The sequence below is a fragment of the Tyto alba genome, unplaced genomic scaffold (genome assembly GCF_018691265.1).
Source record: "Tyto alba isolate M040663 unplaced genomic scaffold, T.alba_DEE_v4.0 Super-Scaffold_48, whole genome shotgun sequence".
NCBI lineage: Eukaryota > Metazoa > Chordata > Aves > Strigiformes > Tytonidae > Tyto > Tyto alba.
Window position 1 is genome coordinate 8,637,168 of NW_024881324.1, and position 19,476 is coordinate 8,656,643.

The 19,476-nt window shown below is 38.1% G+C and overlaps 1 protein-coding gene across 3 annotated transcripts in view; it reads right to left on the bottom strand.

Annotated features, from left to right (window-relative positions):
• The window catches only part of DTNBP1 (dystrobrevin binding protein 1), a 70,367-nt gene that overhangs the window by 2,034 nt on the left and 48,857 nt on the right, over nt 1-19,476 (bottom strand). For all 3 annotated transcript variants that reach the window (XM_042806805.1, XM_042806807.1, XM_042806806.1), the window contains exons 8-9: nt 4,192-4,347; nt 2,208-2,351 (exon numbers count right to left, since the gene is read on the bottom strand). In XM_042806805.1, coding sequence (XP_042662739.1) covers nt 2,208-2,351; nt 4,192-4,347 — 300 coding nt within the window. The remainder of the gene's footprint in view (nt 1-2,207; nt 2,352-4,191; nt 4,348-19,476) is intronic.

Here is a 19,476-nt window from a genome sequence, read left to right on the forward strand (position 1 = left end):
CCCTCGGCAGGTCTCGGGTTTAAACACAAGTTGATAAACATCTGGGGCAACGTTCACAACTCTGGGAGCCGGCCTGCAGGCCAAGCACCCTGCCACGCCAGGCCGCTGTGCCAGGCCAGGCCAGGCCGCCTCACAGCTCTATGGAGTTGCTTCTTCAGGGAGCACATGAATTCATACTGAACACGAGCAATCCTAGGAAGATGTTTTTAAAGACAAGCTAAAGATGTCTTTGTGTTGTGCGCACCAGCATGCATTAATTTACACAACGCCCATAGAAGAGGAGTTTTCTGGAGTGGCACAGCGAGTCAATTTTTTCAGTTCAACTTACTACTGGGAAGCTAGCGCCAATAAGCTGGCAACATTTATAGCAAGACAAATTTGAAAACATTTTAATGTCTTGAGCCCATTTTCATTTTTAGCAGTTACTAAGATAACTTACCTGTATTCTGTGGTGTTCAGGAAAATTAAGCAAATCTCGCCCTGCCCAACGCTGTTCTCCACTGACAGCAAAATGAAGAGTTATCTTTAAACCACCTCATTTTTCTGAGAAGGGAGACTAGTGCATATTTGGCTTGACATGAGGGTGCCAGGTCCTTACAGCAAGCATAAAAATCCCTTCTCATTCAGGGGGAAGTGAATCGTAACTGTAGTGGAGTAAGCCTTGCTGCAAGCCTATCCATCCTCTGCTGTCAGGGTACAGTGCTAGAACATTACAGCACCGGTACACGGTATTACAGTGCAGGTGCACATAGATAATAAATATATATATATAGTATCTATACATACACACTGTAACACATTACAGCACAAAATAAATTATATGTTTTTTTTCAAAGGCTACTAAATTTTACACCTATTTAGGAAAAACAACCACATCTAGTAGTTTCTACACCTCCTTAGATAAACCAGTTACGCTGTCTGTTGTCAAGACATGAAGCTTCTTGGTCCAACATCTGACAAAGACCCAGCAAGGGGAAAACATTTTCTATAATTGCTTGCATGCTCAAACAGTGATCAACTTTAATAATGCATTGATTGGATGCTTATCCAAAACCAGCCATGTAAATTTAGTTTTTACAGTAAAACACAAAAACCTTTAGTAGTCAAGTGTGCTTTGACTACTTACTGTAAGCTTTTCATGTTCACAGCAGGTAATAATCACCTTTAGATAGGGAGGAAGAAAATTACTGCAGGATATTATCAACATTTTTCTTTACATATCCCAAAACATAGAATAGGATTTAAAGTATACCGTTTCTTCACCGTAAATACTTCCTTAAAAAGATTTCAAACTTGTATTTTCAAAAGAAATCCAAAGTACATTTAAAGAAGCTTCATCATTTCCCCTAAGATAACTCATTTTGGCTCTTTTGGGAAAAGGCATTTTACTACTGAAGTTTTTAACTAAGGAAACACATATCCCTGGTGGATAAAGTATCCAGTATTACAAATCCCTTGTGTTAAGTAGATCCCTCAGCACACTGCAACATGGCAAAAGGTAAATATGCTTTTGTTCATCAGAACATGTAAACAAAATTTTGGATTAATTTAATCCAATTTAACATCACTAGCAGTAAGAAGGCTACATAAAAGAGCTGCAGTATCTGAATCACTATTCAGAAGCTTCCAGAACATTGTCTCATATATATATATATATACATATATATATATGTGATTATATATAAATATATTATCATATATATATATATGAGAATATATATGAGAATGAACTGCTGGGTTGCACCATGTCTCAATCTCTCACTGAGTATCTTACACGATGCAACTGGTTCAAATTTACTTCACAATGCCAAAACTCTGGACAAATTCTAAGAAAGCAGTCTCAAAACCAAACCAAACCCCCTAACTGCCGCAAACTTTCTGTTGATGTTTGTTAAAATGTCCTCTGTCAATAGAAAGAGAAAAATGCACCTTAGAAGCAGTATGTAACACACCACCTATCCATACTGTGACAAACACAACATGAAGCATTAGTAACTCAGGAAAAAAAAGACAGTCCAGAAATATCAAGTAGTTTTGCAGCAAGCTCTCTTGTACTGCAACTAAACACTAATGTTTTGAAAACCGCTAATGAAAAATATTCAATCTAGGTAAAGTGTAATGTTTCATGAGCTATCATCATCCATTACAAATTAGAGCAATTCCGGTGATTTATCACTTTGTCTCCAAGCACATTACTAGTACCATACCCAGCATGGGAGAAAGCATGTTATTGTCTTCACTTCCTGAGTTTAAAAAGACATCAAGTGCTTCTTGGTCAGACATGTCCATTAGGTCCATCTGTTCCAGCATGTCCACGTTCACCTCCATGGAAGACATACTGCCAATCGGTTCTGTAGTAGAGAGAGTGCAATGAGCAAATGGACAGTCAGCTACGTGATGTTATTACCTACAGAGGCTTCAATAGCTGCTATAATTGTATGCATTAGTAATAATTAAAGTAGCTATGGAAGGAGCAGACCCACAGGAGCTGCTCAGCAGCACTCACAGACCAAATCCAAGAGTACTCTCTGCTATCTTTCTCATGAAACTAATGTCCATTTCTGGTTTTGTAAACCATAACATTTTTAGCAACGGTTTTTACAGCAATAGCACTGCCAGGAATATGCTTGGATTGGGGCTCAGGGACAAAGATTGAAACTTTCCATTTTGCAACACTTCTTTCCAATTTTCTCAACTAAAAGTCTTTTTAGAGAAAAGCAAACACATTTAAGCAAACAATTGCTATGTGTCAATGTACAAGGGACCCGGGCATTCACAAATAAGGAATAATGTTAACAGAGAGCAGCCTCTCTTCTTCCTCACTCAGTCTAATAAATGACAGTAGTATGGAAAACCTAGGCTGATACCCAACACCTTCTCTCAGCACGGGGATTTCACATTATTAATTACTCAAGCAAATTACTTGTTGTCAATATAATACTGACAATTAATAAGGGAATTAAATACTTAGATGAATATTTGGCTGAGCATCGTCTTCCTTGAACAATAAAACATACAGACACAGAACAAGTAAGTTCAGGGGTACTCAGATTTAAGTCCAGTTGCTGCACATAAAACATCAAATATTACAATGAAGAGTTAGCTAAATTTAACAATTACACTATTAAAAGCCTTCATATGTGAACTGAGATGAAATACTGTAATTTGATTGCTTTGGTTTTTTTTTCCAAATATACTATAGTTCTGTAGTTGTACCGCAGGATCAAATCTTTCATTAAAACAGTTTCTTTGCTCTATATGTGTTGTGCATTACACTACAGTGTTGAAGTTCAGAAATTTAGGTGCCCTAACCCTCTAACAGAGCTGTGCATCCCATACTAGCCAGTGACAATGCCCACTTTTAGCCTAAGTGGGCTACATATATCTCTATATCTGTATCTATCTATCTCTATACGAAAGCAGGAGACCCAAACTCAATTCCTTCCCAGACCAAAGGAATTTAGACTTACATATCCCACTCCTCAGAAGACTCCTCACATCTGTAAGAGCACCTTACAGATGAGCATTTATAGCACTCGTGCAGAGAAATTGAAATCTTAGGTTGTACTCCCTGCTCCGACATTACAAGTGACAGCAGAACTGGTCTTGGAGTGGGGACAGAACCTCTACATTTTTTCCTGCCACATGAGTGATGTCATCTCCTGCTTGCTTGCTTTCTGGTCCTACAGTCCCTGCATTTTGGCCCAACAGATGGCTACCTCCCACACAGAAGTGTCTGCAGTCTGTGGCATTCTTGTGCTGTAACTAGTCAGGAGATGCCAGACTTGAGTCATCTCATAATAAGGAGAGCACTCAATCTGATCTCCCATGACCTAATCACATACTCTGCATGTTACATAGACAATGGAAATAGCTATCACCTGGGAACTGTTTTGAAATACAACACTGAGCTGGATGTACTCTTCAGCTGCAGAGAAAAGTGCTGTTCCAGATGTACTTCAGCGCTTTGCATTTTCTCAGACACAGAGCAGAGAGTCTGACTGATTTTCGAAGGTGCCTAGTTCCCCTGGAACCCAAAGTTTGTTTAAAGAGCTTATCTAAAGTTTCAATTCCACCGAGGAAGAATTGAGACACTGTAATGCTTTACCTGTAAGCATTAAAACTACTGCTGACTCTGACCCTTCCAAGTTGTGAGTTTGTGGATTACATAGAAGGTATTTTAAAACTTGCCTCGCCGCTCTGCTATCTGCAAGTATCCTGTAGAAAGGTATTGCTCCATGTCCTGCTGGAAGGCCTCTTCAAAGAACTTCTGACGTTCCTTTAGCTTCATCTGCTGGGTGTGCTCCGTATCCAAAACCTTCTGTGCATGTTCAGCATCTAGCTCAGCTGAGCATAAAACAAACAAACAAATAAAATATTGCATGTATATCTCCCGACTCTCAGAATTTAAAAGCTACTGAACCAGTTCAATACTGACAGACTGTTACTACAGACTGTTAACAAAGGCTGTTATGTAAGAAGGCTTCTGTTCTTTGCAACTGTATTTTAAAACTGACAGGGTAAGAATACTACATTAAGCAGTGTAACTTGAACTGTACAAACGGCAACACCTGCAAGTACTGTCCATCAGTAACTGGGATTTCAGAATTCTGCCCCAAAAAGCCACCCCACAGTGATGCTTCTGCTACCGTATGTACCCAATGCCCACAAAAGCGTTACTTTTAGTTTTAATGTTGCGGCACATTTCCACCACAAGTGGGAAGACACACCTGTGCATACATATAAATACACATACATTTATTTTTCTGGTTTTGTCAGCCTTCAGACAGACTGGAAAAATCCTTTGAAGGCCATCCTATGTGCAGTGCAGGTACATATCCACAGCAGCTGTGGCGGCAGCCCGAGCGGGCAGGAGGTAGGTAAGCAGTACTGTTTTCAGTGACACCACCACCCGGTCACTCGGTACACAGCAGCAAAGAACGAGCCAGAAGACCATGATGGTGCTGACACCAAAAAAGCAGAGGCAACTGCCACGAACTCCTAATATGACATCAAGAAGAAAGGGCCAGCTGGTGTTGCTTGCACAGACATACAGTGACAACCGAATTTGCTTATATGTCTCTACACTGGGTGTCTCACGGTTCCTCTTCCCTCCTACAGCGACAGCAGTATTAGACTGAATGTCATTAGAATAACTCCTTCCCTCCTGTTTTGCTCTACCAGAGTCACTGACTGGCCAGAGGGCATACAAATAAAAGAATCGTGCTCTCTAGTGAAGAATAACATCCTCTGGAATAAAAAGAAGTAGTAGCTATTGAAGTACTAACTCTAGCCAGACCTCTATTAGAATATGCTTCAGAAAAAAAGATGCTTTTTAGGAGGAATATATAAACCGGAACCCTTCCTTCTCAAGAGTCTTCTGTTCATTTTTCTAAACCAGTCTCATGAGCTCTTTGCTTACAATACAGAAAAAAAGAGTTTCCTCACTGAACTGATGATGGAAAGGACGAGGGTGGCAAGAAGAGCTGCTGTTCTACTCATTAGGGGAAGCTCCGGCAAATACCGCTGGGTACAAGACATGCAAGCTTTCACACACCAGACAGACACAGCTAGAAAATGGCATTCATATGGGTAAATGCTGAAAAAATGTAAAGTTTTCTAGGAGAAGCATCATGTCAGTCTTCCAGGGAAAATATCATTAACATAACATTTTACAATAAGGAAATTCATTAGCACTATTTACCATTATGGAGATTATTATCCACATGCAGAACATGTTTTATCAAACCAGACAAAACCATCAGAGAGCAGCAATTCACTCTGCTGCCTGCATCAAGGTCACATTATATACTGAAGCAACCAAGCTGTGATAGTTGCCAAAAGGAGCCATAAAACTGGACTGACACACAAAATATCCATTAAAATATCTGTAAATAAGCTGAAATATTTTTTCCTTAAAGCAGATTTCAGAAGCAAAATGTCACTGTGTAATAAGGAAAGCATTTTTCCTTTAAGTCAACACATCTTTATTATCAATTACACTGTGGTATATGATGACTCTATGTCCCTTGGAGCAACTCCTCTACTACAGTCCTCAAAGAAGAGCAATTATTAACAACACTGTGTAGGATGCAGAAATGCTATTCAATTGTAATAATAAAGCCAGCAGTTCTCACTGGCAACAGAAATTCCCTGTCTTTCTCATAATACATTCTGATAGTTTTGCACTCTGTATTGGTACTTCAGGATATTTTTAAGCCCAGAACAGAGACAGTATCCAAACAACATATGAGACTGACACAACTTTTTTCTTAGTACTGTACCCTCTGTTTTTTTCATTTTGCCTAAAATGCCCTGTTAACTATTGAAGTAGTCACTGGATGAAGCTAAATGGCAACAGCTGCATTCTGTGCTGACATACTCTAAAGAAACTCAAAATATTCTAGCTGAAGAGTTGTCACAGGCTTGTTCTCCAAAGTCAGTTACAGAGAACCCTGCTGCACGATTTCATGCTCTGCCAGGTATAATAAAAGTTGCTTGGCTAAGCAAACCAAACTGCTCCATGTGGGGTTTCTGTTTGCTGTCAGAAATGAGGAGGATGGCTAGATGAAACTAACGGTCAAACCTGAAACAACAAAAAAATGGGTATTCCTTTCTTTTATAAAGCTTTTCAGAATTATGCTTTCCATAATCCAAGCACAGTTTTCCACATTTATAAAACACTGAATAGAGCCAGCACCAGAGGAGTTTAAGGAAAGACAAAAGTATCATCCATATACCCTTATATGCTGTTCATGTCCACATACAAATTCTTACAGACATCACTGAGACCTGACACACTTAAAATATTATTGCATCTTTCCTTTCACCATAAAATTGCACCTAACCACACTGCTGTGCACAATCAAAAAAAAAAAAAAAAAAAAGGACTACAAAGAAAATGCTAATTCACAATTAGATGCAGACTTAGAGGACTTGCCAGAATCACCCACACAGAAGGTGATTTCAGTTCTACATCAGCTAGGACTTTCAAGAGAACAGAACTCAAAGGAGGCAAAATACTTCTCAAAAATCAGAAGCAAGTGCTGACATACCTTCTGCACCATCTGTGTGGGACCAGCCCCACGGCCAACCCACAGCTCACCTCCCTCACAGCCACGGCACCTCCAAAGCCCAGACAGAGAGGCAGAGCTCGCTCATCCACAAAACTTCCCCTTGCTACAAAACCCTCCTTTTCCCCAACGCTGCTGAAGAAGGTGCCCTCCCTGGCCTTGCACTCGTGCGGGCGCTGAAGCATGGAAGTCGGTGCTACCCCAGCCTGAAGCAGCCCTGGGGTACGTGCCCAGATGCTGCCCTCCCCCTCCCCTCCCCTGGCCAGGTGAGGATTTATCAGCAAGTTTCAGGTGATGACTCTACTTCACCAAACACCTCAGCATGAGAAAAAGCTATAATCATCATCTGCTCCTGCCCCTGTGGATCCTGCCTATATCAGCTAACGGGACCTGGAAAGCTGTACCAGCTAATTCTAGTCATCAAAGGGAATGCCCTGTGCTCTTAAAGGTCAACGGAGGGGGGAAATAAATAAATACATATTTTAAAAATCAGCGCCTGAAGCGTAGGCCTTAATGCACTAATTTTTCCCTATAGGTATTCCGCCCTCAGCCTTTTCTCTGTGCAAAAAAAATATTGCTATATAGCTATGCAAATAGGCCAAAGACTTAGAAATCAAGACAAGACTAGGAGTATAATACTATTATTTGGTACAACATCCATGTTTTCACATCTTAATTTACATTCCTGATGTCCTCCTGCGGCCAGAAGCTGTGCTAACCAGACCCTGTATTCTTATTACAAGATTAATTTATTAAAGCCAGGACCTCAAGAAAGATTATTTTTTAATGACTTTACAAAATATTTTTATTTACAAATGAACTCCATTTCTGGGGAAACCTCCCTCCTCCATATCTTAAGTGTTTCAACTAAACACTAGAAGACTCCAAAGGAACAAATTACAGTATCTTATAATCATATAACTCAAGAACAAATGACACTGTTTTCTGGCATCATTTATATGCCTGACTGACACTTCCTACAAATCAAAATTCTGCCACAGTAGCTAAAGTTTCCATCCAACCATCAAGCTAAGTGACCATTTTATACTTTAATCTAAAACATTTTCCTGTTATGCACAACAGATTTCCTGAACAAGTATGGCTACAGATAAAACAATTTAGAAGAATGACTACAAGAACAGAATAATAAAAATCAGCAACTGAAAACACTCATTGTTTAGATCACTAACACATCCCTTAGACCTAACGTGAAAGATGTCAAGTTCTCCAAACGGATGGCTTTTTGGTGCTTTCATACTGTTATACAATCAGTTTACCTTCCTTCAATTAATTTATTATGTTATTTTATAGTTCTCACGTGAACTAGAATCCATAAAGGTATCTGTTCTAAAGAGGGAAAGACACGGAGTAACACAAAAGCTGGAGCTTACACTAAACGCCCTTTTCCCCCGCCTCTATAGTTCATCTGGTTTTTGTAGACTCATTCAACCCAACCGCAAAATGCATGCAAGTATTATTCTTAGGGATCTTTGCTTTCACTAAAGAGATCAAAGTCTCAAGCGGCCCTTCCCTGAACTCACTCCAGGTTTTTGATGTTCTTCCTGTACCGGGGGGGCCCAAAACTGGACACAGCACGTAGACATGCCAAGTAGGGGAGGATAATCCCTTCCCTTGATCTCCTGGCCGCCTCCCTGCTCACAGAGCCCAGGATGCCGGGGCTCCCATGCCGCCGCTCGTGCCCGGCTCGCTGCCACCGCTCAGTCCCTAGCCGGCCTTGTTGCAGGGGCTCCTCCTGCCTGGGTGCAGGGCTTTGCTTCTCTACCTGTTGAATTCTAGAATTTTCCTGCCAGCCCGCCCCTCTGGCCTCTCTGGGTCCCTCTGGATGGCAGCTCTGCCCTTGCTGTATCGACTGGACCCCCCAGTTTGGTATCAGTAAACCCAGTGAGAGTGCCCTCCAACACCTCCTCCAGCAAAGACCAGTGGGCGGCTTGTTACCAGCCTCCAGGTAGGGTATGACCCGTTAACTGCTACCCTCTAAGCCAGCCAGTTATTTAGCCACATTGTTGCCCGTCCATCCAGGCTGTAACATCATAATTTGGCTGCAAGAATATTGTGTGAGACTGTCAAAACCTCTTAGTAACGTGGCTATTCACTGAAAAAGAAAAACAACTGAAAGCCTTCAAAAATCAGAATGATAAAAACAGATAAGGGAAGACAGACAGCCAGCCAAGTAGCTTTTCAAGTGCATTATAACTTAGTAACTTATACTTGCAACTGCCTCATTATATACCCTTTTAAGTAAAAATATGAAAGCAAGACAAGACACCAGGGAGCGCTTCAAAGAATGCGGTTTTTCTTCAAAATGTTTAAATTATTCTTGACAGAATTTAGAATACATTTTGATAATATGAGGGAGGAAGTTCAGAGCACTCTTGCACTATACTTTGCTGACAAGTGGGAAGAGACTGTTGCCAAAACTTGAAAAAGAAATAAGGTTGGTGAATTTGGTGCACACAATCTTTCTTCCAAATAGGAGTGAAAAGTAAGCAAGTGAAAGCTACAAGATTAATTGTTTTTAAACTCTGATTTAACAGTCTCTTTACAGAGTGTTTTTTTTTTTTTATTTTATTTTTTTTTTTTTTTACAAAAGGTATATTCAAATAACTACAGTAAAAAAAATTAAGTCCTGATTCACTAGAATGTGAAGTCAGGATTTCACTGGACTTCAGTGACAGAAAGATATTCTCTGTTGGAAAAATTATACATAATTCCAAAAGATTTATTTTCTGACAGCTCTCAAAAGCCTGCATTTTCATAAAGAGGTATTTTACGAAAAATCAGATTATCGCAATTATTTTTAATAAAGTATTTCTTCATTAAAAATGACTGTATGCATTCCTTGCTAATTTCTAACTACTGTTTTTATAGATTGCATGAGAATATGAAAACTCTCATTAGCTCAGAAATAACTCAGTCAAGAGGAAAAGCAGAGTTTTTACCCATGCAGAGGCATTATGAAGTTGCCCAATAAACAGTTTCAACAAGTTGGCTTACCCTGGAAATTCCATTTAAACAAACAAATTGCTTACTTGAGATCCTTGAAAAATACAGAATAAGACTAAATAAATATCAGAATAAACCACTGAAAATAACCGCCTGTGTATGCCAAGATTCCACTTACTAAAGCAGCACCTGGAGGAAGAAGCAGCTTCCGACCAAGGCGACAGGAAGCAGCTTGGGAAAAGGTTCCCACATCACTCCAAACTTTATCTGGCCACCAGGAAATCATCCTAATTAAGAGATACTAAAAATGTGCTCCACCAAACAGCACGTGCATGAATCGGGTTCTAAAAATGTAGCTACATCTAGGATTAATTAAAAAAAAAAAAAAGTAACAACATACAAACTTTATAATCATATGCCTCACTGTGTGTGAAAAGAATATTAGAGCCTGACAGAATTCAGATATTTTAGGTCAGCTACACAAAATGTTATTGCATTTACATTTATTTTATTTTCACAGTTTTCTTCAGGTCTCTACTACTTTTTAAAGCCTTGTAAAGTATGATGAGACCCTTCCAAGGCAGACCGGTGGCTTGCAACTGCAGATGAGAATACAGCTGAGCTACGGGCAGACTGTACCTAGTCTGGGTTTGAGTTTTTAAAATGTTTAATAAAGCCCACACTGTAGTTAGTTTAGGGGTTCAGACAAGCCTAAACCATCTTAAGTTATATATAAAAACTTAAATCCTGCCCCGCCCAACTGCACTTTTTTTCAACAAAACAAACAGAACATCTTACATAGCACCTATATGGCACATTATATTCTTAAATTGCTTTCACCCTTCTCTTTTCTCTGCAAGCTTAAAAATATAGACTCCACAGCAGCATAATGGACCCTCATTTTAGAACGAGTTCTGCTGTGATTCAGAAACAGTAAAAAAACACCCTGAAAACTGAATGTACTTGCCTACTTCTTGATATTTTTAAATTAAGAGCAGACAAACTTTCATGCCTGCAAATGGGGTAATCAGGAACAAATTTAGAATTGTTTTAATTGGTTTTAACTATAGTCAAAATCATCACGGATATACTGTTTTACAGCACATTAGGGTTTTTTCCCACACTTGTTTCAGTATTTTCTTACTTGCAGATGTGCAAATGAATGTCTTACAAGCTATGGTAATGTTACAGCAAAATTCTCGCTTCCACACCCATACTTGACTGCTACCGGGCTAACAAATCTACAATCCACCATTTTCCAGTTTCTTGGTTCAGTTTCATTTATGGTCCCCAGAACACTAAGTGACAATATCTGTCTTTCTAGAAGACAGAATTTAGCAAGGTGATTTCAGTGGGATGCGAGTACCACAGGCTCGCCCAAGCTGGCACCAGAACAGGCTCTGTTAGGAAGAGGGTCTTTTAACTCCCCTGTTCCTCCTTTAGTCAGATTTCTATCCAACTGAAAGAGAAGAAAAGGTGACAAGGGAAGGGTAACATTCAGCTGAACCTCCCTAGTATAGAAGGGATGTCAAAAATAAAGAAAACAGCAAGCATCTGAGCTCACATGCTTGTCTCCTGCCACCCTATAAATCCAGCATTTGTGGTATTGCAAGAACAGTAATTCTGTTATTAAGCTGCAAAGTATTTATTTTCACTATAAATAAACTGGACAATGTCACACATACCTTCAGCGCATATAGGTTTATTAGTGAACATGATCTGGCTTTAAAACCTAGCCACACACTGTAGAAAAATCCCACTATTAGCGAAATTGTACTTGAAAACAGTTCAAATGACTCAGCACCAGTCTACTGTCATGAAAAGTCGTATTTAATGCATACACTCTCCAATTACTGTTTTTTTCTGTCTTACCTCAAAAAACCCTAATTTTCAAATGGAAAAACTAATCAATAGCAAATCTAAAACCAAAGTACTTAAAATAGAGACATCAGCATTGCAGTATTCTATTCAGGTTTGCAAAAGTCTATGAAATGGTCCAATATAAGATTAATAACATCCCATCATCCAAGTACAAATTGATCTGTTGAACAATTTAATTACTATTTTCCATTCTGAAAAGATAACCACCTTTGCTTTAGGAACTGGAAGGCTTTCAAAGACAGGCAAATGGCTTCTGCTACTACAAGAATAGTGCTAATCTTAACCTTCACACAACTCTGAGATATTTGCCTTCTAGATCAAATTATGTGCATGCATAGATACATAAATAAATTATGAGATACTGTTCTGCTGTCACAACACATTGTGCACATGTTGAAAACATCGGTTCCACAACATGGCAAATCAGTTGGCAGGAATCAGCTTTTATTTGTCCTTAAGAATAACACCGAGCATTGAACTCTTGTTTTGGTGAAACTGCTCTTCATCCAAACTATAAGCATCTTCAAATACACAGGCTTCGGTGCTTAATTAAATCTTGCCTCAAAAAAATGAAGGTGAACAAATTATTGTTTTCTTTCCTACTAACTAAAACAAACCAAGGGTTTCGCTGCATGTATTGTTTTCAGAATAACCATATTTCTGTTCTGAACATGCAATTTATACCCCCCCCCCAGATGGGTAGGGCCTACAGGCTTCAGAACCAAAAGAAATGAACTGCAGATTCACAGTCTCTGCATGGTTCAGTCTAATCTGACTTACTTTACACATCAACAGTGGCGTATTTTAGACTTGAAGCAGGCTTTTTTTTTTTTCTTTCTTAAGACATACTTTAATACAAATCTTAGGTTAACATAAGCAATGATTGCTCTATCAAACAGAAAAGAAAAAACCCTACCTTTCACAAAAAAAAAAACCAAACAAACATGCAACCAGTTGAAAGAGAATTTGATTTTTTCACAGCTTTTCCAAATGGTAAGACATTCAGTATGCCTTATGTAAACTACACTTGCTAACAGATGTGGTTTACAAATGTGTGGCAAATAACACTGTACAATGATGAAACGTCTGTATCCATCAGAACTCTTAAAACATTTTTATTCAATACTGAAGGAAACCATTTTGCAGATTCAAATTATACTTAAAGTATTTGATGCCAGAAACCACTCCACATCATCAGTCCTCATCTGAATTGGTCATCAAACTAAAGTTCTGAAAGCACAAAGCCTATGAGCATTACTGCAATCAACTGCAAGATCTATTTCCCTGTTATCAGCATTGTTTTTTTGTTAGTGTTAAGAACATGAGCGCCTGGTTACTAAAGCTTAAATGGGGCTTTCAACAGAGCCTAAATTTTACACTTTAAACTAGCAACAAATATATCCCTTATTTCAACAAAACCAGACCCTGTATCCAAAGATGCACATGAGGCACTTATGCTAAAACACGCACATCTACCTGTTTGGAATGGGCTCAATCAATAGGAAAGGACCAGGGATTAACTACAAACGGAATAAATAGGAGAAACCACTGGGGCTGCTTCTGCAATTTCTTTCTATTTTAAGCTAACAGAGGGAAAATTCTACAAATTAAACCTAAATGCTGAAGTAGTCAGAACTGCAGGACCGTCAGTGAAATCACTCTCTTCCTCATATAGAAGCCTAGTCTATTTACTATGTCAAAATTTCATATGCAGTAATACTTTAAAAGGACCATAAGCCAACCATGATAGCAGTAGCACACAGAGAATATGTGAAGTATTTATTTTTTCTTGGCAACTTAGTCTATTTCCTCTTCCACTTCTGCCAGAACAACTCCTCCAATACAAGCAAAAAAAATTGCTATTCATTCATCCTATTACTGCTGGGTTTTTTTCTTCATTTTTAGAAGAAAAAAGGACCTTTAGATGACAAATCCAGTCCAGTTCAACACTGTTCAGCTAATGTCCCAAAATGAAACACACTACAGACTATCCTTAGAAAACCCAGTGGTGACTAAACACTTTTGTTCAACATGATTAGGAAAATGAGAACTGAAGTACTATGCACGCTAACAAAACAGCATCCAGGAGCATCCAAACAGTTTCTACAAAATAACATGAGAGGGGACTAATTTGGTAACAAACAGCTACTAGGGATGTGTTACCAGCTCAGAAATTTAAAAATACATGCAGTCCTGTACATTCTTTACACACAGAGTATCAGTTATGACACCAGCTTGTTTTAAAAATCTCTGTATTTTCTCAAACACAAAATAAAGATGCCATCATTCTTTTTAAAAATTGAACATGTAACAGCGCTATTTACTAGTAAAGCTAATTTGCAACACTAGCAATAGCATGTCTTCTCCAGACTCTTTAGAATACCGTAAGACAGATCTCTTCAAACTACATTATAATATCCTCTTGCAATAGTGTTGTTCAATTAATGGGTTGCTTTTAAATTCAGCCAAGTGGGCGGTAACAACTGTACAGGCAAAATAAAAGGAAGACAACCAAACCAAAAAAATGTACTACACTTCAAACAGAACAAAGTGGCTAAACATACAGCAATATTTTCAGAACGCATGATCATATTTTCGATAGTTAAAATTCTTAATTTTCTATTATGGAAAGGCATTATATAATAAAAAACAGGATATCTTATGATAAGTGCAGAAATATACATCAGTGTGGTTTTTCCACTGACCATTTTTATTTGTAAAACCAAAATGACTTATGGGAAAAACAGTTTAGTTAGGACACGGATTGTGATTCAGAGGTACAGCAATCTTCAGTATGTCAGTTGTAAGGAAAGGATATCAAGTTTTTAATTAAACATTTTAAGCTCTCTTCCATGCATCTAGTCTTCATATACACAAAACAATTCCACTTCCTTCTTCATTTTATTGTTTACAGAACTATAAAAAGTCTGTAGCTCAGAAATAACAGATCTTAACAAAAAGAGCAGCCTAGACAAAACTTGCAATTTGCAAAACACTAACTGCCTTTAAACAGCTCAATTGTAAGAGTAAAGTTCTTTTGATGATCTTGAAAAATACTCAAGATTAATCTTTTTGGAGAAAAAAAAATATCTTGAAAGTTGATCTTCCTCCACCACTGCCCTGCTGACTTATTTGTATGCCATCTTCTAGCAGAATTGTTCTAATTGTTCAAACTTGCAACTTTAAATATTGAAGGTGGATTAGAGCTCGCCCTTCTATATAGTGTCACAGCACTTCCATAATTTTACTTCTAATTCAGAACAGTTTCTGCAACTTTGACATGTCTTTTTTTTTTTTTTTTTTTTTTTTAAAGCATTTAAGGACAAAACTTGAAGATCAATCCATACGACACAGGCAGATGGAAGAAAAGCAAAACCCTATTTACCTTTCTTACAGTCTGTCAATTATGACAGAAGAGTGTGGCTGGGTTTATTTTTTCGTTTTGTTCAACCCTGAGGAAAGTATCATGCTTTAAATCTTCCAGGATTTCAGTATTCCATATGGTAGCGAATATTTCCTACTAATAGCAAGGGAAGTTACCAGGTCACAATATACCAGTAATTTTCCTATTTTTACTCTGGCATTCAAATTTTTACCATTCTTATTCTTTAAAGACAGCCAGACTAAAACTAGGGCATCAATGTTGGCAAAGTCAATGTAGACCATCGCTCATCCAAACAATAAACCTGATTTTATAGTACTAGGTCAAATTTGCACTGCCACACCAAGGAAGCACTGGTGGCTAGGTAGAAAAATAACTTTTAGACTGAACACATCAGGTTGAAACCAACAGCCACCATATTGTCAGCTCCAGCTAAAGCCATAATGGCAACTCTGTTCACTCAGAATTGTTCTTGCAGTTTAGCCATTAATTCATCAATGTCAGCATCAGGCATGAAATAACAGTGTAATTTTAACCTGTGCTCATAGCAGTTTATCTTACAGTAACAGGTAAATTGATCTGTACAGTTTGCTATTCAAATCAAACTGATGTAAATGACTGCAACATTCATTTTTTCAAGTATTGTATTAGGCTGGTTTAAAGATACTGTGCAAAAACTAGCACGTCTTCTCATGTGTGCAAGATCTAAGATCTTAATACCTTTAAATTAATAGATTAATTAATTGAGCTCAGTAGATTAATTTATTGGAATAAAATACAGCTAGACAAGTTTCAGTGATCAACATAACTAACACCAGGTCATCTGCTTCCTTATAAAAAGAACATAATTAACAGCTTTCTCCTTATTTGATGTTCACAGTTTTACATGTGCTTATCATCAGGAGAAGTCATTATTACTAAAGCAGCATAAAACTAACTGGGTCTATCAGCTGTTTAGCCCAACACCTCAACACATACATAACAGAGACACCCACCCACGCAGCAAACTAGGGAGAGGATGGAGCAGATGTGTGATGTTACTGATGCATCAGTGGAGCACTAAACAAGAGATAAATATGATAGGAAAGGAGATACAAAGTAAGAGAAATGTAGATGAGGCAGGCCGGAGGGGAAGGGCAACTGACAACTCAGATTGCTGAAGAGAGCTAATAAATAAGACATGACCCTTTATTCTGGATTTCTCCAGTCTGGCAGAGGTTGAGAGGAGAAAAGCAATACTAATCAGGAGGAAGAAATTTAAAACACAGGCACAGAAGGCTTTGCCATATTGAAACCAAGCACCAAGAACAAAAAGCCACTGCAATAAAATCGGCTGTTACCGAAGAAATATGTGCCACTGAAGCTACTCTGCCAGACAAAAACCCAAGAGGCTGAAGGAGCAATTACAGGTGAGTGAGGAAGCACATACTGCATGACCATCAATGACTAAACCCTTCGTTTATAGTAAAAACAAACTGACAGATGACACCTAGGATACAGTATCTTATTCAAGCAAACAAAGAAAACCCCCCTAAAGGATGCGCAGACATCAAAGTGACAGTGAGGAGTGAATAAAAAGCAGAAGTTCAGGAAGCTGATAAAAGCACTTACACGGGGGAAGGGAAGAAGGAAAGGGGCTGACTGAAGAGGGAAGTCAATGTAATTGGGACTGTGAAACCTGTAAAATATGCTTCCTACGAGGTCATTCATTTCAACACACACAGCCATAGGAAAATCTCTCACCCCATCCCCCCACCTTCTCTTTTTTTCCAGCGCATGGATGCCATGCAAGTCAACATCTCCTGACACGTTTTGAGACAGCAAGCACTTATTTGTGCCTGTGCTGCAATACAGTATAAAATGAGGAATTAATTCCCCTGACATCTGTATCAATCAACTTCTGCCAGTTATGTGCACTTTTAAAACATTCATCTTTAAACCAACTAAAAATACAGAATACTTAATTTATAATCTTTTCCTTATCTCCTGAATATGTATAAGACTATACAAATTTAATTTTTAATTTTATTCTTTAGAATATTTTAGCAGTAATTAGTCACGAGTACTTTAAACCTCACAAAATGCATGCACATTTCCTGCGTAGTGTAAACATGCAGTTGATTTCTGAAAAAGTTGAATTTCTTAAATATTACTCTATTTCTCCAAACAGCACCTCTCTGCACTAGGTGTCATTTTCTATAGAAAAGAAAATCACATGGTGGACCTTTACAACAGGTATAGCCACCCATACCTGTAACAATTCAAAGAGCCCCTAAAGAACTGCAGTGATTCTGAAAAAGAAAGTAGCACTGCTGATTTGTAAAGCATTAAGATAAACTGTAGTAGAGGTGAACAGATCCTCCTCAGCGGCCAATTCTTCCGCACTCTCATATCTAAACTTGCATAACGTGCCTTTCAAAAGCTCAACACCCACTAATTTTAGAGAAGGATATCACTAGAACACAATATGGCCTTTATTAAATATGAATTATTTGTTCAGAACACATTCAGCATGACAGTGGGAAAACATTGCCTTCAGGCCACCATTATATCTGCCCTGTTTCCTTCTCTTTTTTCCCATCATCATACATCTGCTTTGTCAGCCCCAACAGCATCCAGTTTCCATGGGCAAAGAGATTTGTTGCCTCCTTTTTAGAGCAAGCAACAGTATTTTTATTTGATACTAACACAGAAATAAAATTATGAAATTTAAGATTTAAGCTTTCAACAGAGATTGAGGCAGAATAATTCTCATCTCTTCACTGCTGCTGTAGACTCCATCAGATGACACCACATTTGATTTCACCAGCTTCATACAGGGAAAATTTCATTCATAGTCATGGAGATCAGATTTATCTTTTAAATAAAAGATTAAATTTTATGGAAATGGGTTACAAACAGTATTATGGGATCTAAACATCTGATGCTCTGACTTTGCGATGCCTTTTAAAACACAAATGATACAGGCAAGATGGGATAGTGAAGAGCAGTTAAAGAACAAACTCCTTACAAGAATAACACTGAAACAAATCTAATCTGTCCCAGGGCTTGGCTAACAACAGACCTTTGGAACGTGAAGAACATCATGACTATGAGGTCTTCCAAGACAAACACACCAGGGACAGCATCTGGTACATGCATCACCCTCAGAATCAGTTCTTCATTATGCTAGAAATTATGAACAAGGCTTGAGATGGGGGTGGGAATCAACCAAGAAACACTGTGGGGACATTCCTGTTCTGTTGGTACAAGTATTTCTCTCTCCACGATCAAATGAATGATATACCAAGAAGGTGTTCAGCAAGTGTTCAACTTCAACCTATTGTGATTCTCTTACAAACTATCAAATCTGTTTATAATAGTGACTATCCAAGGCTAATGAGAACCGAAGCATGCATAAGGAATCAAAGTAACATCATTATTACCATTTCATGCTCTATAAAACGGTAGACGTGTGGTAAAAAGCCTCCTATTTTGAAACATGCTTGCTGATATTATTCCTTTTAAACTATCTTTCATGCATGCCTTATTTACTTTACAAGTTCCCTTGACAATACATGCGTTTATATATACAGTAAATACAGTATCAACATCAAACAGTGGCTGCATCACACAGAGATGAATCTAACCATAAAGTGTTGAAATTTTGGTCCAGAAGGAAGAAAAAAAAAGTACTAGGACTTGATAATACAGCAAAACTATATTTTCAAAACAAAATTGTTAAATGTGGTGCACTGTTCAAGAAAGCAGTAAGTTCTTCACAACCGACCATAAAACATATACAAGATTATAGATTTTCATGAAGCATTAATTAGTTCCTTTCTTTCACTCAAAACTCCAAACTACCAGGTCCCCTGTAAAATGCTGGTTTGTTGCTACATATTCAGAACAAGGGATTTTTTTACAACATGAATCGGTTTTAAATAAAATATAAGTGTATATATATTTCATTAGTTTATTTTTATGAATTTGATATATTAAAATCTCTATACAGATGTAAAACCCCTAGGTCGATTTTAATACAGCTGTATAAATGCACGCTTAAGTACAAATGCATTGTACTCAATGTATAACAAATCATTTCACATATGAACATTGCAAGTATTAGAGGGCTAGACTGAACTGCATTTTGCTGAAGAAGTTTGCAAGGTAGCGGTTTCCACTTATCCCTCAAAA